Source organism: Sus scrofa, chromosome 6, assembly GCF_054392235.1.
Source record: "Sus scrofa isolate SSC_HxYL_T2T_F1_AM1 chromosome 6, Sscrofa_HxYL_maternal_Yorkshire_Landrace_v2.0, whole genome shotgun sequence".
Lineage (NCBI taxonomy): Eukaryota > Metazoa > Chordata > Mammalia > Artiodactyla > Suidae > Sus > Sus scrofa.
The window spans coordinates 68,578,639-68,601,646 of record NC_139388.1 but is presented as its reverse complement, the minus strand read 5'-3'; the positions used below and the strand labels follow the sequence as shown (position 1 = coordinate 68,601,646).

Genomic DNA, 23,008 nt, shown 5'->3' with positions numbered 1-23,008 from the left:
GTGGTCTAGTGGTTAGGGTTCAGTGCTTTCACCACTGTGGCTGGGGTTCGATCCCGGGTCTGGGAACTGAGATCTCACATCAAGCCACTGAATGCCATGGCGCAGACAAAAAACAAAAAACCCACCCTAAAATCATACGGTATCTCCAGGGACACACAACAGCCAGAACAGTATTGAAAAAGAACAAAACTGGAGGACTGATATTGAAACTTGCTGCAAAGCTACAGTGGTCTGTAACGTGCTAGCACAGAGACGTGCAGAGCAATGGGCCAGAACAGAGAGCCCGTGATTTCCAACACGGGAGCCACAACCCTCAACGGGGCAGGGACAGGTCTTGTCCACAAAGGGTGCTGGGAAACTGCGCATCCACAAGCCTTGAACAAAGCTGGACCCTTTCCTAACATCACATGCAAAAGCTACCTCACCATGCAAAGTCCCTAAATGTAAGATCTGAAGCTGTACACCTCTTAGAAGAAAACAGAGGACAAAAACTTCCCCACGTGGCATCTGGAGTGACCTCTTGGCTACGACACCACAACAGGCAACAGGACGAAATAAACAAACTGGACTTCATGAAAATTTTACAATTTTGTGCATCAAGACGCACCGTAAACAAATAAAAAGAAACTCCCGGAATAGGAGAAAATACGTGCAAATCATCTATCTGATGGGAGTTCACATCCAGAAGATGCAGAGAACACCTAAGCTCAGCAACAAAATCAACAACCCAATGCAAAACAGGCAAAGAGCTTGAAGAGACCTTGCTCCAAAGAAGACAGAGCCGGGCCAGCGAGCACGACATCGCTAATCATCAGGGAAGCGCAGATCCAAACGGCGAGGAGGCACCTCCTCACGCACAGAAGGGCAACCGCCAAAACCACAGAAAAGAACATGCGTGGCGAGGCTGCGGGAAACGAGACCCGCTGGGCATGGCACCACCGCCGGAGGAAAGAGAACCGAGGCTCCTCCGAAGAGTAAAGCTGGACTGCCACAGCCCCCACCCGGGCGTACAGGCCCAGAGCTGCAAGGAGGGACCCAGTGAGCCTGCTCTGCACCCAGGGTCACGCTGCACCCCGCACCGGGGCTAAAACACGGAAGCAGCCCAAGCCTCCATCTCCGGCTGAACAGATAAACGGATGTGGTCCATCCCCGCGCTGGAATGTCACTCAGACGTAAAAGGAAGGCTGTTCTGACGCCTGCTGCGACAGGGATAGACCCTGAGACCCGACGTGGAGGGAAGTGGGCTGGTCATAGAGGACAGATCCTGCGTGACCCCTCCTGGGAGGTCCCCGGAGGAGTCAAAACCGGGAACGGAAAGCGCAGCGGGGGCGGGGGCTGGGGGAGGGCAGGGAGCCAGGGCTTCGGGGACCGAGTTTCGGTGGGGCAGGGGACGAGCGTCCTGGGAGGACGGGGCAGCAGCAGCAGCACCACAAGCGCAGCTAACACGACCGCCTGCACCCGCACGGCTGAGACGCTGCGCTGGTTTTACGTGATTCGCCGCAGTGAAAAATAGGCAGAAAATCTGCGACGTGCCACACGGATGATCATGACGGCATCACGCGAAGTGAGCGAGGCAGACACATGAGGCCACACGTCGCATATCCCATGTATGCAAAGCAGACGCACGGCCCAGCCTGGGGCGGTCGCCGTCAGGTGCTGAGCGGCCAGCGGGTGCGAAGCTTCCTCCTGAACACGGTTCAGAAGCGGGTGGAGGCAGGGCTTGAACAAGGCGACCGCAGCACATGACATCAAACCCTCAAGGCGTTGAAACAGGCCACTTCATGTGACACGCGTGTCCCACAATTTCTTAAAAAACCCTTTAGAGCCCATTAGATTCAGATGAAACCTGCACAGGAGGTTCTGGAAGGGGCTTTGCTGCCATGAAATCGGGCCCAGGCGCCACGGTGCGGCCACACCCGCCAGCCCTGCCAGCCCTGAGCACAGGCCCTGACCTGGGTCACGGGGGCCGTTTACCCTGCCGGGTGCAGACAGTGCTTCTGGAGACCAAGAGACATGGGGGCCAGCATCACCTGGGCATCGGGTGACCAGAGGGGCATCGGGTGACCGTCCTAGCTGTCCACGAGCAGCGTCACCATTGAGCAGGAACACTCACCCTCTGCCACCCCCTCCCCTGGTACTGCCAAGACGCTACTGGAATGTTCCCACAAAACCAAGTGGCCCAGAGCCTCGGGGCCGCCCCGGTGAGCACCTCAAGGACCTGCCCTTGTGCAGAGACGGCCACATTCTCTGCATTCCCCGAGGTGTCGTGGCCCCTGAGCCTCAGCCTCGGGCAGAGCCCCAGAGCCCCACACTGCAGCCCTGGTCACCAGCCCCTACACGAGGCCCACACGGGACAGCGTCCACATGGGCACAGAGCAGGGGCACCGGGCGTGGGCAGAAAGGCACGAAGACATGTACATTGTCACGGAAACACTGCCCCTCAGGGTGTGTGCCCTTTCCAAGAGAGGTGGGCACCCAGGGGCAGCTCCTGGGCAGGGACGCCCCGGGGGCAAGGACCCCAAAACCCCTGTGCAGCCCGCCCACCTCCCAGCCCCACCACGGCTGCTCTCTGGGCACCGGGGGCTCCCGCTCCCACCAGCCCCACCCCTCTTCCCCAGGCGCCCACTGCATGCCCACCTCCTAACACCTGCCCTCAGCCACATCCTCCCAGGTCCCAAGTGCCACTCAAGTGCCTGCCGTCCTGGGCCAGGCGGGCCAGCCTCCCCCCGCCGCCCCAGCTGACCATCAGTGTGGGTCCCCAGGGTCCCCCCTCCACTCCCACCTCTAGCTTTACTTATTACCGACAGCCACCAGCTTGTCACCTGCCCCCAGACATACTGGGCTCCACACACGCCCCCCTGCTTCCCAGAGCTGCCCCCCTCATCCATGCCGCCCTGCCCACCGGGCAGCACCTCCAGCCGGCCCCGGACTTTTCCTTACGGCACCACCCGACCGAGCCAGTGCTCTCTCTGGGCGGGACTCCCTGGCCCGAGCATGCCCGCTCAGCCACGCGCAGTGAGAGGGCCGCACGAGGCCACAGCAGCTGCCCACCGGCCTTCCAACCCTCTGCCAGGAGCATCCAAGCCACACAAAGCAGCCTCCCTGCCCTCGGCACACCGGCCGCCTGAGCTGCACTGGCGCGGGTGAGAAGAGCTGGTACTCACTGTCTTCTCCGGGGCAGGGCAGGCCGGGCTCCTCAGGGATGCTGGGGAACACTGCGGAGAGGAGGAAGCCGTTAGCGCCCCGCGCCGCCCCCGCAGGAGCCCGCCCTGGGGAGATGCTCATTCAGGCAAAGCCCTGGGGACCTGGCACATGGATGGGAGCCCAGCTCCCCGGGGGGACTGGGAGATGCAGGGAAAAATCGGGGAGGAGCAGCCAGAGGGACCGCGACAGCAGAGCCGTCCAAGGAGGCCCTCTACGTCAGCGTGGAAATGGGAAAGAACGGAAACGCCCAGAAAAGTGGCCTCCAAAGGTCCGGCTCGGCCCGTTTCCTTCCACTCAAGACAGAGCTCAAAATTATGCTAAAACCTACGCTGGGCTTCCACAAGAAATCACTAAAACGCAAGCTCCACCATCGTTACAACTTACCTAAAACAACCCTTCTCTTATTCTAAAAAATAAAGTGAAATTTTAAAGGGCCAGACTCTCCCCTTTAAACAGGGCCTTGTTACCCTGCAGCGCAGCAGGCCGGGGCATCCATCACAGCTCAGCCACACTCAGATAAAGGGCTACAAAATGGGCATTTTAACCACAAGCCCAGCGCTAGGGAGGACAATGCCCAACTGTGGGCAGAAAACCGCGGCTGGTGCCAGCGCTGGTCCTTCTCCTTGGGCACAGCTGTCCCTGGGCAGCCCCCCTCCCGCCTCTGCACCAGCAATGGATCCAGGGAGCTCCCCTATGTGGTGGGTTCAGGATCTGGCGTCACTGTGTGGTTCGGGTGGCTGCTGTGGCATGGGTTTGATTCCTGGCCTGAGATTTTTCATGTGCCACGGGTGCAGCCAAAAAAAAAAACAAACCAAAACAGAAGAAGAAAAGAAAGAAGTGGATGCAGACGTGGCGGGGTGCAGGCCCTGGGAACCCCAAGTGCTGGGGCACACACTCTGCAAACCCACATTTAAAGTCCACATGGACAGGACATCTTACACCCCAGCGCCGAGCCTGCTGAGCTGAGGGCTGTGAGCCTGGGGGGTCCTGTCCGCCTCGGAGCAAGGCTGCGCACCGGGCCTGCTCTGCCCCCGGGTACGTGGGCCCCGGACCCTCTGAGCTCCGGGAAAGGCGGCGGCAAGGGAGTGACTGTGCCCCCACCAGGAAACGGGTAGCACGGGCTGGCGGCCGGAACCCGGGCGTCTGTGTCCAGGGAAGGACACGTCGGCCTCTCACAAGAAGAGCCATTTCCATCCGGGTCGGGGACCCACGGAGCTGCGTCACATTCCACATCCTTAATGTGCCGGCACCGCCCCGTCTTAAACCGAGGCCCATCCTCTCCGTGCGGCTGCCAGTCTGACGGCAGCACCCCCACCTCCTCCCCACCCCTGCTGGTCCCCGTGGCTGGTACTGACCGTGAATGATGAGCCCTTCGTCCCTGCGCTGACTGGACAGCCGGAAGGCCTCCTCCAGCTCCATCTGGGAGGACACGGTGCAGGGGTCACCTGGGCAGGCAAGGGACACCGCTGAGGCCGCCGCGGGCCCAAGGCAAGGGCTGGCAGAGGCAGGCCCTCGCCATCAGACGGGTGTGCCAGGGCGACAGCTCGCTGCCTGTAACCAGGCCCTGCGCAGGCGGCCCCCAGACCAGCGGGGCCCCGCATCACAACCAACCACCCCAGGAGGGGAATAACTTCGCCCCCTGCCGGAGGAGGCCTGAAGCCGGGTGGCCTTCCTGGCCCGGGCAGGAGCGAGCAGACGCTTCATGGTCCGTGCTGCAGATGGAGCCCGGCAGGAGCGGACACGCAGGGAGCTGGCGCCCAGGGCCAGCGGGACGGGGCCCGGCTAGAGGGCCCGCCGTGGCCCCTGTGCCCAGGCTGACCACTGCCTGGCACAGCTGCGGGGGAACAAGGCTGCCTGTGTCTGGCTGGGGGGGCGGGGGATGGTGGGGGGGGGGGGACACCAGCCCCGCCGCCCCTCCCTCCCCACTTTCCTGAGGAAGTGAAGAACCACTGGAAGACCCAGGACCCAAGGAAGGAAGGTCGTGTGAGCAGGGAGCTGGGGAGACCCTGCAGCCTCCGCTGGAGCCCAGGGCCAGAGCCGGCCTCGCAGCTGGGGCCCTCCTCCCAAGGGGCCGCTGGCCCGCCGCCCCTGCCCGGGAGACGGTTCCAAGGCCCCACTGGGGAAGCCAGTCCAGGTGAAGCCGCTGAACACAGGGAAGGGCCTGGAGAGTCACATCCCCCCGGAGCTACCTTCGCTGTCCACCCACTTGAGGGTGAGCGGGTGGTCCCGGCTGAGACAGCACATTTCCCGCACCTCCTCGCAGAGCTCCTCGAAGGTGGTGGCGGAGTCCAGGCTGGTGATCAGGATGTCCCTGGGGCAGAGAGATGGACAGGTCACCACAGGGTACATCGGAGTCCCGTGAAGCCCTGCTGACTGATGCACCGAGCCAGCGCCTCGATAAATGGAGCGGTGTTTTCCCCAAAGAAAAGGTTATGACGCCCCCGCACGCCGCCAACCACTGACTGCAGCGGGTAAATCACCCCCGCAAGGGCCCTACCCGGGCACCCGTGGGAGTGGCAGAAAGCGCCTCCCTGAGCCCTGCAGGGAGGGGCGCCCCGAGCGGTGGCCGGTGGACACAGCCCGTTTGGTCAGGCTCAGGGGCCTCATTACCCAGTCCCCCAACCTGGATGGGGCCAACGGGGGCAGGACCCACCCACAGACTGGGACGTGGGGGTGGGGAGGGGCCCCTGGGCTGAGCCTCCGGTGCAGCCCCACCAAGCCAGGCAAGGGGGTTTTGAAAAGCAAGTCCCCGCCTCTTCTCTCTCCGTCCAAACTGGGCTGTAGAAGCTGGACTGGTGGCGGCTCAGGGACTCGTGGTCAGCCTCTGAGGGCTGGCCCTTCGGGGGAGAGCGCTCCCCCCAGCCGCAGGCGGGGGGAGACGCCCCCCACAAAGAAGGGGTGGCACTCTCTCAGGTGGACGGCGGGGCAGCAACCACACAGAAGACACTGGATTTGGGGGGAAATCTATCCACCCACGTTTGCCACCACAAGCGCGAGCAGCCAGAGAAGGTCTGAAACACGCCAACAGCAGACGTCTAGGGTTGGCTTGGTGAGAACACCTCTAGCTTCTAAACTCCGACAAGTGTGTTTATAAAGAGTCTCTGCCCACCAGGTAACAAATCCAGGGCCACCAGGATCCAGCATCTGTCAGCCCAGCACCCACTGCAGCCCAGGCCCGGCCCACGGCCCATACTCCCCGAAGGGGTGGGGGACGTAGCCCCAGTTGCTCGCATCTGCTCAAAAACCTCAGCACCTGCCCGGTGCCCCGAGCGCGCTTCGGGGAACAGCACGGCCGTCTTCACCACAGCTGGCAGCATGGCAGCATCGGGGCAAACGGAAACCGTGGCACAGAGGGGGACACAGCTCACCTGGGGTGGCCCCAGAGACCAAGGTCCCGCCGCAGCCACCCCATGCCCTGGAGTACCCGGCTTGGTACCCACACGGATCAGCAGACTCACCACCAAGAACTCTGGAGGTCAGAGTTCACCATCCCTTCACCTTTGACCCCTCCCTGTCCCGTGACCCTCTCCCGCACCTCCTCCCCCAAGGGGCAGCTAGTTTCCCCCTCCCCCAGTGCTTCAGGGCCTAGAGGCCAGGTGGGGGCTCCCCAGCAGTTTGGAAGCACCGGACACCAGGCTGGACCCCCCGGACGCCAAGCTCATGACCCAGTCATAGCAGTTCGGCTCTTCTCCAAGGCACGACCTCAGCAGGCACCGGGAGAGGCCACCCCCCCCCAAGGCCGGACTCCTGACCACCACCTCTAGGGTCACCCCAAACCTGAATCAGGCAGCCTCTCTGAGCCACCAGGTGCTCCAAAACAGAGCCCCATCCGCACCCAACAGCCTGCTGAGAGGCCCTCCCCGGACTCCTGGGTGTGCCCAGGCCGCAGTACCCAGCCCTGGGCTTTGCACAGAGCAGGTGCCTGGCAAGGGTTCTGGAAGGCAAGCTAGAGCAGGAGAGAGGGAAGATCCAGCCGAGCTGTTCATGTGCTCTTAGAAAAGCAGCACTTGGACTCAGGCTGGCACAGCAGGGTCTCCAAACGCTGCACACATCACCTGGAAACCCCGGAGACCCTCCAAAGGCCCCGCTGGCAGAGGAGACTGATCTCAAGCTTTCGGAGGGCCTGGGGCATGGAGGGGACAGACAGGGAGACCGGGAGGAGCCACCACCAGTGGGAGCAGCTGAAGGCCCTTTATCCTTAAAAACAGTGTCTTGAATGTTCCTGACCCTCGGCTCCGAGCCCTGCTGCTTAGAAATAACCTCCTTTCTGGTGGCGGCAGCAGCAGAGACAAAATGTCACTTGGACCTGCAGGGTTTGGCTGTGTGAGCCGGAGCCAGGGGGCACTTTTCTGCCGCACCGGGGACTAGGCCTCCCTCCGCAGGGAGAGGCACCCTCGAGAGCACTTTAGGAAAAGCACCGCCCGAGGAGCCGGGTCAGGAGGGGAGTGAGAGGGCGGAGGGAAGGAGGGGAGGGGACTGGAGGGGGGCGGAGAGGAGAGGGGGCAGAAGGCCAGCAGGGAGAGGAAGGGAGGAGGGGCAGAGAAGAGGGAAAGAGGGCGGAGGGGAAGGAAGAGGAGTGCTGGGTGTGGCCGCATCAGCCCAGGACTGGACTCAACAGGTCACGTTTCTCCGGTAACCACAGCACTCTCCAGGGGCCCAAGGGGGGGGGGGGTTGTGCATGCAGCCAGAACTCCCAAGGGCTCAGTGCCAGGGAGGGGCCTCCCGGGAGGCTGGGGGTCTGCTTCCCACTTCTGGCCTCTTCCTCTCACTAAGGACCATCTCTGATTTTCACCAAGTCACCTGTTGCTCAGTGCCACGGTTCCAGGTAGGCAGAGGACTGTCTGATGAGTTGACAGCCACTCCTGTTCCTCACCGCTGGCAAGCCAGGATGCTCTGGCCCTTGGACCAGTCCCGGCCACGACCTAGCCGATGTCTCACCGGTGTTAGTTTGCAGCCCACCCTTCCAGGCCAGAAGACAAGCCTCCGCAGCCTCTAAGGGTGGGCTGGCCAGTCCTCCTCCAGAAATCCTTCCTTCTCCCCTAGGGCTCTGCCACCATCCCCCACCCCCTGCGCTCCCAGGTGGTCAGGCTGAGGACAGCAGAGAGGGCAGGAGATGCCCACCGGACACCCCAAACAAGGTGCGCTCACCAGGTCAGAGCCTGAATCCCCTCCTCCGGTGCTACTACAGCGGAGACCACCAAGTTCAACCTCGGGCGTTCAGCCCCCCTTCCCCCTCCTCCCTGCCCGGCAGAGGCGGCCCTGGGAGCAGACCGGGGCTCCTGGAGACCAAGTGGGAAACGGCAGCAGCAAAGGCGCCCAGGGTTCCCTCCATCGCTGCCTGCTCTGCGCAGGAAGCTGCGGCGCGGTCCCTCTGAGGGCAGTTCCCTCCCCCACCAGGGCTGTCCCGCGGCGGCCAAGAATCCAGTGATTGCTCCCAGGCCAGGCGCTCGGTCACTGACTCCCATCTCACCGCTGGAATCGAATCCAGGGCGCGGGGCGCGGACGCAGGGCCCGAGGCTGTCGGAAAGGCCGGGCGCCCGAAGGAAGGGCTCCCGAGCCTTTCCAGGCGCGCTCCACTCGCGCAGCCACCGCGGCGCACCTTCAGCCGGGACTGCAACGCTCTCAGACTGGGAAAAGCTGAGGACGCCACGACTTTTAAACCTCTGCCAGCAGGCTTCACAATGTGACAAAAACTTTCGTCCTTTCACGTTGTGATCTTAAGCTTTCGGCCAGCTTTCCGGGCCGATGTCAACACAAGGATGTGGAGGGTTCCCGACGCCCGCTCCCCGCACCGCCCAGTGCCCCGGGCAAGTCCGAGCCCAGGAAAATGTCGTCGGGGCTGGGAGGGACCCGTGTGGCCGCCGCGCTCGGAGCTGGGCCTGCGACCCCGAGCTAGGGCGCCGGGGGCCAGGCCCACCGCGCCCTGGCCGCGAGCTTTCCCGCCCGTGACGTTCAAGAGCGCCCGCCTCGCCTGGGCCACCGCAGGACCTCCGGGGACGCCCCAGCGCCCGGAGGGGCCTCGCTGTCCCCTCCCTCCCACGCCTCGTCCGGCTGCCCCCAGCTCTCGGTCTCCCCAGGCTGCGGCGACACGGTCCCCGACGGCGGTGCTTGGCCCTCCGCCCCGGCCGGGCCCTCCCGTCGGGCGCTGGCGCTCACCCGCTGTAGTGCGCCTTCAGGCGGACGCGGTCGCCGTTCCCGTCCATCTTGGGGCCCGTCCTGCTGGGCATGGCGCGCTCCGCTGGCCGCCGTCAGCGCCGCGCCCCGGACGCTCGGGCCATGGCGCTGGCCCCAGTTGCCGGGCCGGGGCGCAGGTGGGGTCGACGGCGGAACGCGGAAGGGAGCGTGCGGCGCGGGGACCGAGGGGCGCCGGTCGGGTCAACTCCGTGGAACTTGGGAGCGGGCGGGGCGGGGCGGGGCGGGGGCGCGGCCGGCGGGAGCGCGCAGGGGAGCGGGGGGGGCGCGCACGGAGTCCGGCGTCAGGACCGGAGGGGGCGGGGCGGGGGGGGTCCGAACATGGCCGACCCGAGGCCCAGCCGGCGGCCAATCGGCGGGGCGGGCGGTCCCGGGGCGGGGGGGGCGGTGGCACCTGCGGCCAATGAGGGTGAGGCGGGGCCTCCACCTGGGCCAATCCCTGGGGGACTCCGCGGCCGCGACCCAATGGCGCGGCGCGGGGCGGACTACCTGTCGGGCGGGGCGCGGCCGCACCTGGGGCCAATGGGCGCGCGCGCGGCCCGGCTCTGCCCGGCAACGGGCGCCCCAAACCAGCCCTGCGCGCTGGCCCCTTGGCGAAGTGGGCTCCAGGGGCCGCGGCTCCCAGGTGCGGCCCCTGCGCTGCGCGCCCTGGGATCTTGTTTGAAATTCAGGCCTTCGGCCCAGCCCAGACTCGCGGAATGGAAACTCCAGCAATCTGTGCTAAGAAGACCTGGTAATTCGAGGTGAGCGCGAGTCTGAGAGCCGCTAGAGCGGGGAGGAGTCGCCCGTGACGCGTGCGATCAGCCGCTCAGACCCTCGATTCCGAGCAGCACTCGGACCGTGTGACCCGCGTCCGTACAGCTTGCAGATGCGGAGACTGAGGGCGAGGAGCGAGAACCCGGAGAAATGCAGGGCCCGCAGGTCTGGGCTCCGCGGGTTCTCCTGGCCCCAGCCGCCTTCCTCCCCCTGCGGAAGGTTTGTCTGTGCTCCCAGCCCGCTCCCTCTCCTCCAGTCCACTCCCCGGTCCAGGACAAGGAAACTGAGTGTGTCCGGTTCGCCCGTGGCCTTCATTTTTGAACAACCTCCTTGGGGTCTTCCCAGCATTGTGCGTTTGTTCCGCACTGCCGCGTCGGAACTTTCACGGCCCCACCCCCCAGGTGCCTGTGTCCTGGGCCCATCTGTTCCCCTTACACTTGGGTTCGCTTCCCTGAAGAACCCATCTCTCAGTGGTTGCATCCACAGGGGGCCCACATCTGCAGTTTTTGGGACCTCAGCTACTTGTCAGGTCTGCAGACCCCGCATCTCTGCCGCCCCTGCGAAGACCCATCCATGCTCGCCGACTCCCCTCCTGCCGCCCTCCCACTCCCTACCCCAAATGTTGGCAGCCTCTGACCCCAGTCCTGGCTTAGCATTCACCATGCCTCACTTGAACAATTGTAAGCATTCTTCCTTTGGTCTCTCATTCCACAGAGTTACCAGGTGCTGGGGTCCCTGGACGTAGTGCCTGTGGTCATAGGACCAACATTCTCCCTGAAGGTGGACACAGAGAAACCTGTTGACAGCCCACTTGTCACCTACTTAGGGTGCTGTAAACTCTCTCTCTCTTTTTTTTTAAATAAGTCCTCTGCTCCCCACACCCCTCCACCCCCTGGCCATTTCTCTCTCTGCTTTACAACAAAACTTCTGCTGCGAGCTGTCTGCAGCCCTTCTCTGAGCCCCTCCATCCCCCACTGTCACCACCAGCTCCTGGGTTTTAAACACTGCGTCCAGTTTGCAGGTGTTTTCTTAGCTGAGCCTTGGCCTCTCTCCCACCTCTCCTTCATCTCCCTCTGCCACCCCCACCTCAGTCTTCAGTGCTTCTCAGGCCCTCGAGCTGCGGAGCTGCTCGCATCCACATTGGGCTCCTGGTACCCTCCCAACCCCAGACCGCTCTGCTGGGCTGATGCCCCTCCCATCCACCAACCTCCCCCAGATGCCCCTCCCCATCTCCTGGAGTTTGCTCGGCCACCTCCCCCTCATGCACCCCACGCTAGGCTACCTGCAGACCCTGGCGGCTCCAGATGGGCCCCTCTGCTGCCAGCTTCCTTAAAACAGAAGTCCGTCAGTGTCCATCTCTGGCATTCAAAACCTGCAGCGTGTCCACTGTCCTCTGGGACCCCACGCCTTCCCTGCCCTGTCTCCCTCCACCCTCCTGGCTCACTCCACATGGGCCCCTGGTTGCCTCCTGCCTCAGAGCCTTTGCACATGCTGTCCCATCTCCAGGGAGCACCTGTGCCCAGACCCACACTTCCTTTGAGTCTCCTCAACATCCTCAGCACCGTATTGTCTGCTCCCGACCCCCGTGGGATGGCTCCTCCATGCCCAGCACTGCTGTCAGGTGCCCATGAAGGGGAATGGGGTCCGATGGTTTGCCCTGTGAGGCGAGCAGCGTGGCACAGGAATGAGCAGAACCTGCTGTCCAGAGGCCAGAGAGTGGACTGCAGCCCCCAGATCCGGCCCCTCAGCTGGCCCCATGGCCAGCGCTGTGGCTGTGTCCGCTGGGCCATTAGGAGCCCAGCCTGGCACACAGCCTTGGGCACATCCCGAGAAGAACGAGAATGCCCCAGAGCACCCCCTCGCCCCAAGTTCTGGTTCCTCAGAGCGGGGCAGGGTGGGACGGAGGAGGAGGGGTCAGTGAGTTCAGTTCTTGATGCCCACTTCCCACTGTGGGCAGGATTCCACTGGGCACCGTTTCCTGCACATGCCCCATGCAAGGCACCACTGACGCAACAGCCCAAAGGCTTGCAGAAATGCCCAGGCCAGGGATCGAGTGGCAGTAACCAGAGCCACAGCAATGACCACGCCAGATCTTTGACCTGCGGAGCCACCAGGGAGCTCCCCCAAATCCCTTGCTAACCAGGGAAGCCCTTGCTGGAGTAGGAGCCCCTGGCAGTCCGGTGTCCCTGCGGGCACTGGCCCCTAACCGCAGACCTGAGTGCCATGTGGGAAGTGGAGGGGGCTAGAGCTGCCTGCTTGGGGTCAGGCGGCTTTGGAGGGCGGGACCTCTGTTCTCCCCAGGGGCGGGGGTGGGGAGGCCTGTTCCAGGAGGGGGTCTCCCGACCACACCCAGCCCCAGACCCCGGGTGAGGCACATGGGTTGCCTGATTTTCTTGAAGCCCACAGAAGGTGGAGCCCCCCCCCCTTTGGGTTCTCCCACTAACAAGCTCTGCAGAACAACCCCCCGGCCTGGGTGGAGCCACTGAGCCACCCTTCTTAGGGCCTCATGGGCAGAGGGCTTGGCCCTGAGCAACAGGTAGGTGTGCCCGGCCAGTGTCCACCTCTCGCCCAGAGCCCTGGAGACAGGCAAAGGGTGTTGGTGTGCTTGGCATGGGTTGGGACCCGGTCAGCCTGAGTCACCGCTTTTTCCCCGGCGTGTCACGCACAAAGCACACCTGGCATGAATGAACGAGTGAGTGAAAATCCCTCAGAAATGCTGGGACCAGGGGGTCCTCCTAGGACCCTGGGCCTGCTCTGGGGGCACCTTGTTGGCCGTCTGCAGCCTAATGACGCCATTCAACGCTTCACGGGCACCGGGGGGCGGAGCCTTGGATGGCCGCACAGGCCCGAAGTCCCCTTCCCTCCCCACCCCCCCAGCTGAGGGCTGGTCTTTTTCACCTCTGGGCAGGTTCTGTATTTCCCATTTTTCCACAAAGACCTCATATAGTTTGAGATCACAAACACCTATGGAAAGTACAGAGGTGTGTTGTTTTTAGCTGATTGTAAACATGCAAGAGGCTTGTTGTAGAACTCGGACGGCTCGGCAGGTGCCGAGAGGGGCCCTCCCCCTGTTCTGCCTCCCCAAGCGCAGCAGGGCCCCCGCCCCTCTCCTGTCACCTGTCACCGGGACCCAGGGTGGGGCTGCAGGGTGCTTCCACCCTCTGGGCTCTGGGGTGGAGAGGGCCAGGACCGCCGAGGGAGGACCAAGTGGAGCCCTGGTCCTCTCCTGGGGCCCAGGTCCCTCCCCCAGGTGGCGAGACGTGCCCCCTGCTTTTCTTTGATTAATGTTCTGTAAGCGAGACCCACAACAACGCAGGGAGCCTTTGGGGAGAGAAAAGTCAGGTGGAGCTATGCCAGAGGAGACTGATCAGGGCCTCCCGTGGGGGTCAGTGGCCCCTCCTGAGGGGACCCTTCCTCGCCAATGTCCGCAGGCTGCATTTGTGCCAACCCAGTACTTGGGACCGCCCCGGAAGGTGTGGCCTGCAGGAAGGAGCACTCACTGAGCAGCAGGGCACGTGGGGGGGGGAGGGGGACAGGGCCTCAGGCCAGGTGTGACACTGACTCACCCAGGAGCGGCCTGGCGAGGACCACACAGGTCACAGGAGTCTGGGATGCTGGCTGACAGGTGGGTCAAGTGACAATATTCATTTCCCTGCTTCCTCATTCAAGGGATGTTGCCCACGGGGGACTGGGAACCTGAACGGTGGCAGGGGACGGGTCACACACCTGGCAGCTTTATCAAAAGTGGGGCTTGGGGCTGTGGGGCGGGGGAGGCTGGCTGTGGACCGGAGGCTGTGAAGAGAGGGTTGGGGAGCAGGTAAGAGGGAGGGGAGCTGGAGAGCAGAGCGGCGGGTGCGCTGGGAGAGGCCTCGGACTCCAGACGCCCGGGAGCAGGGGGTTGGGGGCACAGAGCAGCCCGAGGGGCCTCTGTCCGCATGCGTCTGTGCAGACGTGTGCCTCCCAGCCCCAGAGGCACCATTTCCTACCTCTGATTGTGGACGGACTTCCCTCGAGGTGAGGGTTTGGCTTTCTCCCCCGGGAGAGCCTTGCGGGCTGTGCGGAGGCGCATCCCCGCAGCCCTGCCCACGCCTTCCCATGGGCGCAGTGCTGCGCGTTCCCGGTAGAGGGCGCCTCGGGGACGAAGGAACTGCCCCGGGGTTCGGCGCATCCGTAGGGCGCTCCTCCCAACCACACGCCCGGAAGGAGGGCCCGGAGGCCAGCCCCGCTTCCAGGTTCATCGCTCCGTGGGCGACGGGCAGTGGCACATTTACAGCTTAACCGCCAGTTACAGAAATCGTCCCTCTTAAGCGCCCTGAGGCTTGTCTGCACGTTGGACCCAGACACAGCCTGCGTGCTGTGTGTGCATTTGTGTACCTGTGTGTGTGTTTCCGTGTGCATGCCCTGAAGGAGGTGCAGGACAGCCGGGGGTGGGGGCATTGGCGTGTCCAGGGACTGGAGAGAGGCTGGCAGGACACTGCTGCTTGGCTGGGAAGGGCTGGACCCTGCAGTGGCACTTCCTAGACGTGGCTGAGTCTTGGCATGGTGCCATTGCACAGGTGAGGACCGTTTGGTAAGGTGCCCCAGGCTCACCCCCATGTGAGCATCACCCTCAGCCCCTCTCAGGGATGTGGGTGACAAGGTCCCATTCTCTCTGTCCTCTGAATGAGGACACCGAGGGTCAGGGTGGCCCAGGGCTTTGTCCCAGGGTCACAGGGCTGCCAAGGTCAGTGGGGACACACTGCACATCTCTCTCTTCAGGCTAGACGAGCCTGCAGAATGGGACCTAAGACAGGGGGTGGGGGCACTGTGGAGGAAGGGGGCACTTCCTGTCCGGTGGCTGCTGGGAAACAGAGTCTGTCCTGCTCTCCCATTCCGGGGCTGCCTGGGATTGTATTTAAAACCCAAAATAAGCCTGGAGAGGCAGCACCCAGAGCACGGTCGCCATGGTGACGCTGTGCCAGTGCTATTTTAGCTGCAAGGAGCATCCCAGGGAGCCTCGGTGGCAGAGACGGGACAGGTCTCCAACGCTCTGCCCCAAGACCCACCTTGTCTGTCCACACCCGCCACATGCATCAGGATCCACTACCCTGGGTGCCAGCACCTCACCGAGCCTGCCCATCGGAGCCTGGCTGGGGCCCCAGGCGGGCATGGCCCAAAGCATGGCACTGGATCTAAACTGCTCATTCCAAGCCCATCCTGGGGAAGGGATGCAGAAGGCCCCCTCCACCTCACAAGGGGGCCCCCAGGCAGGCATTCAGGACCTGAGCTGGTGCCTACCCAGAGCAGGCAGGAGAGGCTCTGCCAGGGACCCCTGCAGAGTGGCCCCAGCAAACCAGCAGATGGACCAAACCGCAGGGCCTGTCCAGAAGGAGGCACTGGGCCGCCAGCCGCACTGTGTGCAGGCCTCTCTGTCTAAGGCGAGGTCCGTGCTTCGGCCGCAAGGAGCAGACCCCTGAGGCAGCCCCCAGCCCTCGTGGACCATCCTGGCAGAGTGGCTGCTTGACAACTGCAGCTGCCTGGGGCATGGGGCAGGCTCTGTGGCTTTGAGAGGTGGGCACCTTCTGGGGCCCAGTGCAGGTACCCAGGCAGGCCTCTCAGTGCCCTGCTGCCTCCCTGCCTGGTGCGTCGGGGGCATCCCAAGGGCTGTGCCTTCAGTGTCCACTTGAGGGGGAATCGGTTCCTGGGGCCTCGGTTGTGGCTACAGCTGCCCAAAGGCTGTACCTAGGGTGTGGGGCCCTTGGTCCCCGGGGGAAGGGGGCTGCGGGCATCCCAGACTGAGGACACGGAACCCACGGCCACACTATCCAGGTGCTTGTGCCCCGGGCCCACCTGGGCGGGGCCCATCCCGAGGGAGGCAGCCCAGGGGGGCTGCTGCACACACACATTCCCTTACAAGAGACGAGCCTGAGCTCAGGGCCCCCAGTGCTTTTTACCAGGAAGAAAAGACTCCACCCCTTCTGGGGGGCGCTCCCAGGCTGTGCACCCCCAGTCCTCCTCAGCCAGACCGTGCAGAGCAGCAGGCAGTCAGCATCCTGCTCACGAGATTTGCAGAAACAAACCTGAGGGGACCGGTCTCAGCGCTGCTTCCTGATGCGGCCCAGCAGCCAACCCAGGAGGGGTGTCCTCCCTCAGTGTCCCGGTTGGTGATGCGCCAGCCTCTGAGTGGCGACCTCCGGCTCTCTGGCCCCAGTGGAGCCCCAGCCTCTCTCAAGCGTCCTCTCGCTCGGCCTCAGTGGACCAGGGTGGCACCCTAGAAGCTCGGGAGGCAGGCTGGGCCACCCGCCCCACCTCTGAATCATGTCCAGAATGGGAGCAGCGTGCCCTGGCTGTGACCTGGGTGGCAGGTCACCCGCCACCTGCTGTGCCACTAAACCAGCCCTCCAGGTGCAGCGTTTGCTGAACCCCCATGGCATGTCATCGCTGAACTTGGAGTCGGGGAGACATCTCTCTCGGGCCTGTTGGAGCCCCTTCCTCTCCCCCTTTGCTCGCCCTTCCTGCAGCCCCTGGGCTGGGAGAGGTGGGCTGTCCCGTTTCTCGAGACCAGGCCTCCTCCTGGGCCGCAGCCAAGGAGCTAAGCCAGCGTTTCCTAGAAAGTGCCCTGGCCCTGCCGGGCGGGGCTGGAAGACCGCAAGCCTACCTTCCTGCTGCACATGCTACTTCCAGCACCGGAACCCGAACGCCAACCAAGCTCTGCTTTCACGTGCCTCCTCCACCAGGCTGATCGCCTTCCCCGAGGCAGTTGGGTGCCCTGGGCACCTCCTGAATGGCACAAGGTACCAGGCACTGCAGTAGATGCTTTTTATTAACTGTATCCATTAAAGCTCATGACAACCAAGGGCCATCCTTACCCCATTAGCAGGCGAAGAGCCCCAGGGAGGTTGAGTCACTCACCCAGGGTTACAAGGCTGGCATCCAGCTCCGAGCCCAACTCCCGGCCACCACATCACAGGACTTCATTTTCTTTGGTCCCACCCATAGCATGTGGGAGTTTCCGAGCCAGGGATTGAACCTGCACCACCGGCGACAATGGCGGATCCCTAACCTACTGAGCCATGAGGGAACTCTGTCATGGGACTTCCTAACCCAGACGTCACGCTCCGGAGGTAAAAGGGAAAAACACGTTGATTTCCTCCAAATGGCCGCCCCACCACGCAGGAAATCCAGGACCTCTGGTTGGAGGGTCCCTTGACCCCCTGTGTCCGTCCCCTCGGCTCCCCTCCAATTTCAGGGCAGCAGGTGCACAGTCCCCAAGCACAGGCAGGCCCCCGTCTCTACCTGTCCCACCCCAGGACTTTCTCTGACCTGCCCGGCCCAGGGTGGGAGGGCAGCCTGCAAGGGGGACGTCAGCATCCCAGGGCAGCCCTCAGCCAGTGGGCCCTGGACCCAGCTGGCCATCCTCAGAACACTGCTGGGGGCTGTAGGTATGGCTCCCCAGAGGGTCTCTGGGCTGGAGACCACACCCCCACAGCAACAGCCCAGGGACGGGCTCCGTGGGCTTCTCCTCCCCTCCCCATTGCTCATTCCTGCCTCCCAGGGTCACCTGCCAAGTTCGCTCTGTGCCCTGAAGTCCTTGCGGTGGATGCTACTCTGGGGGCCTGGAAGCACCGTGGAGCTGGGTCACTCTGCCTGATGACGACCAGGGCCCAGCCCCCTGGCAGAAAACGTGGGGTGGTGCCCACGGGCCCGCAGACCCTGCCACTACTGGGTCGGGAGCGCCTTGGCCTCAGGGCGTCGGGGAGCAGGGGGAGCCGGAAAGGTCACCTCCAGGTCACCTCGTCTCCTTCAGCCAGAAGGCAGGGGTGCTGAGAGTCAGGCCCAAGGTCTAACCTTCATGAGGCAACAGGGCCCAGGAGGACTGACCGCAGCCTCGGCAGGCCTCTCGGGCTAAGAGCAGGACCCTATCAGGGGCGTGGGCCTGAGCCTGGCCTGGGGTCATTATGAGTGAACACAGGATCTGGTGCCCAGATCCCATCCCACACAACAGTGGAAAGAGGAGGCCCTGGAGATACATCTGTAATGGCACACTTGCCAAAGAGTGCTCCTCGCACGCTTCCTGTGGCTTCTGTGACAAAGGGCCACAACTGGGAGCCTTGCAACAACCAAAATCTATGCCCAGGGCCTGGAGGCCAGGAGCCCAGGTGTGGGCAGCCCGGTCCCTCCTGGAGGCTCTCCCTAGATTCTGGGCTTTCCTGGCATCCCTTGGGGTCCTTGCAAATACACGCATCTCTGCCGTCTCTGCCTCTGTTGTCACACAGCTGTCTGCCCTGACTCACTGTCTGTCCTCTCCTCAAAGGGGGCAGCGGGGGTTAGACCTAGAGCCCACCTCACCCCAACAGGACTTCATCCTAACCTACATCTTTTTTTTTTTTTTTTTTTTGCATTTTAGGACCACACCCGCAGCATATGGAGGTTTCCAGGCCAGGGGTCGAATCAGAGCTGCAGCTGCCAGCTACACCACAGCCACAGCAATGCAGGGTCCAAGCTGTGTCTGTGACCTACACCACAGCTCGTGGCAATGCCGGATCCCTAACCCGCTGAGTGAGGCCAGGGATCGAACCCGTGACCTCATGGTTCCTAGTCGGGTTCTTTAACCACTCAGTCACGACGGGAACTCCCATCTTAACCTACGTCTTAATTACATCTTCCAAGACCCGATTTCCAATGTCACAGTCACAGGCACCAGGAATGAGGACCTTACCTTCTTGGGGATGCAATTCAACCCTCACTCTTGTCCCTTCAGAATCCACCCCTCCCCTCACTGGGTCCAGACCACAGCAGGGCCGGTTCAGCCCGGCCCAAGCAGGATACCAAGCACCTGCTTCAGGAGAGCCTGGCTCGCTCCCAAGGGAGCCACAAGGCCGGCTCAGGAGCGCTCCATCATGTGTGGGGTGGGCGGGGGGGTTGGATCAGGGGCTGGGCTGGGATCTAGGACTGACTGTTGACTGTCCTAGCAGGGGGGCACCAGCCCTGGCCCAGCTGGGGTGGCTCCCTGAGGCCGGGGCACAGCGGTGGAGACACAGGAACAGCGTTGGAAGAGTTTGAAGAGGGGCTTGGAGGCTGGGGGGTGGGGGAGCACCGTCAGGGAGAAGGCACAGGTGCCACCCCCCGCCAGGTCCCCAGAACTAGAAGGCAGGCCTGTCACCAAAACAATGAGAAAGGCGCAGGTGAGGGGCTCCGGTGTTACCAGGAAGCTCAAGGCTGGCTGACCCGCGTGGCCACGTGAACTGGAGGCACGGCCGCCGCGGGTCCTGAAACAGCAGGACCCCTTTCCGCAAGGGCTCCAGGGGCGGGAGGCACGGTGGGGCCACAGCAGAGGTGGGGGCGCCGGCTCGTGTGGACTAGTGGGCCAAGTGGTTTGTCTCCCGATCCACTTGGAGGAGGATGGTGAATGCACTGGGCCCGGCGGACGGGAAGTGAGTCCCAGTGAGAGCCACTGGCCGGGGACGCAGATCCCACGGGGTCAGGGTCCAGCCTCGGGGAGGGTCACCACGCTGCAGCACCGCAACCTGCCCAGCTCGGGCCGGGCTTCTCCACGCGGTGGAGGCCGCCGACCCACACTTGGTGCAGGTTTGCAGCAGCACCCAGAGCAGAGCGCCTGCTGCAGGTCTGGAGGCCCCTGGGGACTGCAGAAGCCCCAGCTAGAGGCATGGAGGGAGACCCCCTAGGCCCCTGGGGCGAGGCAGAGAGGCCTGCGTGGGGAGCTACTCGCTGTGTGACAGCAGTGCCCTAAACATGTCTGGGGGCCCGACCTTGGCACGGGGAACACAGGGCACCAGGCCCCATGTGGCCAGAGCTGCCCGCCAGCTGGGATTTCTAAGCAGGTGTGCAGCTGTCTGGCGACAGTGGAAATGGTCCCTTCGGCTTAGGACCCAGTGAGTCTCCAGGGTACAGAATTACCTAAAAGGGGCCCAGAGACCAGGCCGCCTATCCCAGAGATCCATGCGTCCCCTCAGCTCAAACCTGTGGCTTCATGTCCGGCTGGGGCCCCTAAAACCAAGTGACAGAGAAGCCACTCCAGCCTGGTTCCCGGAAGTGCCAGCTTGGCATCAGTCCAAGATAACAATGGGCTGAGCTGACGTACAGCAGCAATGGTGACAGTGGCAGAGGGGAGGGTCCCCAAGGCTCTGAGCAGCACACTTGACTTTCAACTTTGTAGGATTCCCGGGAGTTCCTGTTGTGGTTCAGCAGGTTAAGAATCCGATTAGTTTCCATGAGGACACAGGTTCAATCCCTGGCCTCACTGAGTGGGTTAAGGATCTGGCATTGCCGTGAGCTGTGGGGTAGCTCACAGATGTGGCTCAGATCCCTCGTTGCTGTGGCTGTGGTGCAGGACAGCAGCTATAGCTCCGATGCGACCCCTAGCCCGGGAACTTCCCTATGCCACGAATGTGGCCCTAAAAAGAAAAAAAAAAAAAAATCGTAGGCGTCCCTTCTCGGGCTCCCACACGCCATGGGCACAGAGTGGTCACAGAGCCGCAGGCACCCGTAAGGGCAAGGTGACTGAGGGTTGCCCCTTGGGACCAGGGTCTGGTCACTGTACCAGGAGGTGGCCTAAGTGAGCAGAAGTGCTGGCCAGGGGCTCTGGGAGAGGGGGGTTCCCGACGACAGCTTGGACTGGCTGCCGCGTGGCTCCAAGTGGCTTGTTCCACGGAACCTCCGTGTCTTTTGTTACTGCTGCTATGACAGCCAGCACCTTAAAGAACCAGGGCCGCCCTGAGCCATCGCAGCTGCCACCTCCAGGCCCTCCGGAGTGAAGCAGGGGTGCCGCTCATCTTGAAGGTGGGCAGCCTGGGGGAAGGAGCTTGTGGTAAAGCCTCGGCTCCCATTCTTCTGAAGGACGACTCAGGCCCCCCTCCCCAGGGCTCCCCCGTGGGCTGGGGACCTGGTTACCCCAGGCCAGTCAAGGCCCTTGCAGGTCCCCTCCCTCTGTTCTCCCCACCCCGCCCTCCTGAGTCTGGGGAGTCACCCTCTGTCCTGGGCTGCATTTTGTCCACCCAGAACATCAGAATGTGACCCGTTTGCAGCTGTAATGAGTTAAGATGAAGTCGCACTGGATAATGGGGTCCCCGACCCAACAGTAGGTGCCTCTGCAAGAAGAGGGGGACACAGCCATGTGGTGATGGGGACAGAGACCGGGTGACATGTCTGCAAGCCGAGGGACACCAGGGATCGCCAGAAGCGCCAGGAGTGGGGAGAGGCCTGGAGCAGACCCATTCACACCTGACCTCGGACCCTGGCCTCCAGAACTGGGACCATAACCCCCCCAGTCCGTGGCACCAGGTCCTTGTCTCAGGCTCTGCTTTTGAGGGAACTCAAGGCCCCCGGTGTGGGCTCCGTGTGCGGTGGGCTGACCGCCTCATAGTGGGGTGATCAGTGCCCACCCTGCCCCGCAGACGAGGGAGGGCAGCTGGGCTTTGTGCCCTGCCACTCCGGCCCCTCCAGCCTTGGGGACGGGCTGTCCCAGCTCTCAGGGAGGCACTTTGGGACCCAGAGATCAGCGCACCCATCCCAGTCTCCGCAGGAGACAGCAAACAGGGAAGCCACCAGGCTCCACTCTGTCCCTGCCAGGGTAAGATGTGTACAGAGCCCAGGCCACCTCCCACCCATCGACCCGCCTGGATGCCCCTGCAGGAAGCGCTGACACCCCTGTCCGCACCGCTCCTCTCAGCTGCAAACCTCTGCCCGGCCCTGGCCTTCCATCCGCTCCTGTCACCACCCCGGACCAGAGAGAACCAGCCCTGCCCCTGCGCGGGCAGAAATAGCAGCCTGCGGGCGAGAGGGCGGGACTGCTGGTTGCAGAATCAGGAGAAGGCTCCTGCCCGGCGGGCCGCGCTGCGTGGGTGCCCGAGGCGGTCACAAAGCCCGGCTTTAAATAGCTCCTGTGGGTTCGCGCAGTGGGAGGAGGGCGGGAAGAGGCGGGCGATGGGTGCTGGGGTCCTGGCAGAAGAGGGGAGTGGCTCACTGGCTTCTGGACCCAGGTGAGCACAGCAGTTCTGTGAGCGTCCTCCAGGTGGGTGGGAGGCAAGCCTTTGGGTGGGACCCTGGGTGCCCGGGCAGGAGTACCGGGGTGGGGGTGGGGGCTTCAGAGCACCAGCTGGGGCCTGGACACACTTCAGGTACCTGAGGTGGGGGTGGGGGTGGGGGGGAAAGCAGTGATCCTGCTGGGGACACACAGGCCAGAGGGTGCCGATCTGGGACAAAGAGGTATCACTGCCCTCATTCTTGGAGCTGGCGTGCATGGCCAGCCGAGCCCTGCTGCCCCGAGCTGCCCCGGGCCCTGGCCGACCCAGATCCAGGCTCTGCTGCTGCCCAGCTGCCCGCTCTCCTGCATGGTTTGCGGTGCTCCCAGGGCAGTCATGCTGGGGCCCCGTGGCCCTGCCCCCTGGCCCGTCCCAGTCCCCGAGATGACCGTGTCCAGACCTGCAGCCTGGCCTTTCAGAGCAAGAGTCTCTTTGGCGGGGGGGTGAGGGGCCTCCGAGCTGGAGGCATGGGCCTGAGTGAGGTGCACCTCCGCCCTCGGCCATGGCCGGTCTTGTGGGAGGGAGTGGGTTCTGCATCCCTGGCTGGACCGCCTGGCCTCAGGGGCCACTCTGCCAGCACCTGCCCTCATGGCCTGGGGACACTGCAGACCCTGGACAGGTGTGCTGGCTGAGGGCAGGGCGCAGCGGGGCCGCCTTTCTGATTCACACACTCCCCTCAAGGTGGTTTGGCTGTGGTCCTGGAGGGACCCCGCAGGGCCAGCGGGGTCATTGCCTGGCTGCCGCCTGACCGTCAGGACACTGAGTGGGGCGTTCCCCGCGCTGCGCAGACAGCTGGGTGACAAGGCCGCCCCTCGGTCTCGGCTTCTGTTCCTTCC

The 23,008-nt window shown here is 63.6% G+C and overlaps 1 protein-coding gene across 1 annotated transcript in view; it reads right to left on the bottom strand.

The window, feature by feature from the left end:
* Positions 1-9,595, bottom strand: part of PRKCZ (protein kinase C zeta) — a gene marked incomplete at its 5' end in the record, with an annotated part of 85,859 nt that extends 76,264 nt beyond the window's left edge. The window contains 4 exon segments of the mRNA NM_001204374.1: positions 3,165-3,215; positions 4,560-4,649; positions 5,394-5,515; positions 9,361-9,595. Of these exon segments, the coding sequence (NP_001191303.1) occupies positions 3,165-3,215; positions 4,560-4,649; positions 5,394-5,515; positions 9,361-9,431 (334 nt within the window).
* Positions 9,596-23,008: the final 13,413 nt, after the last annotated feature.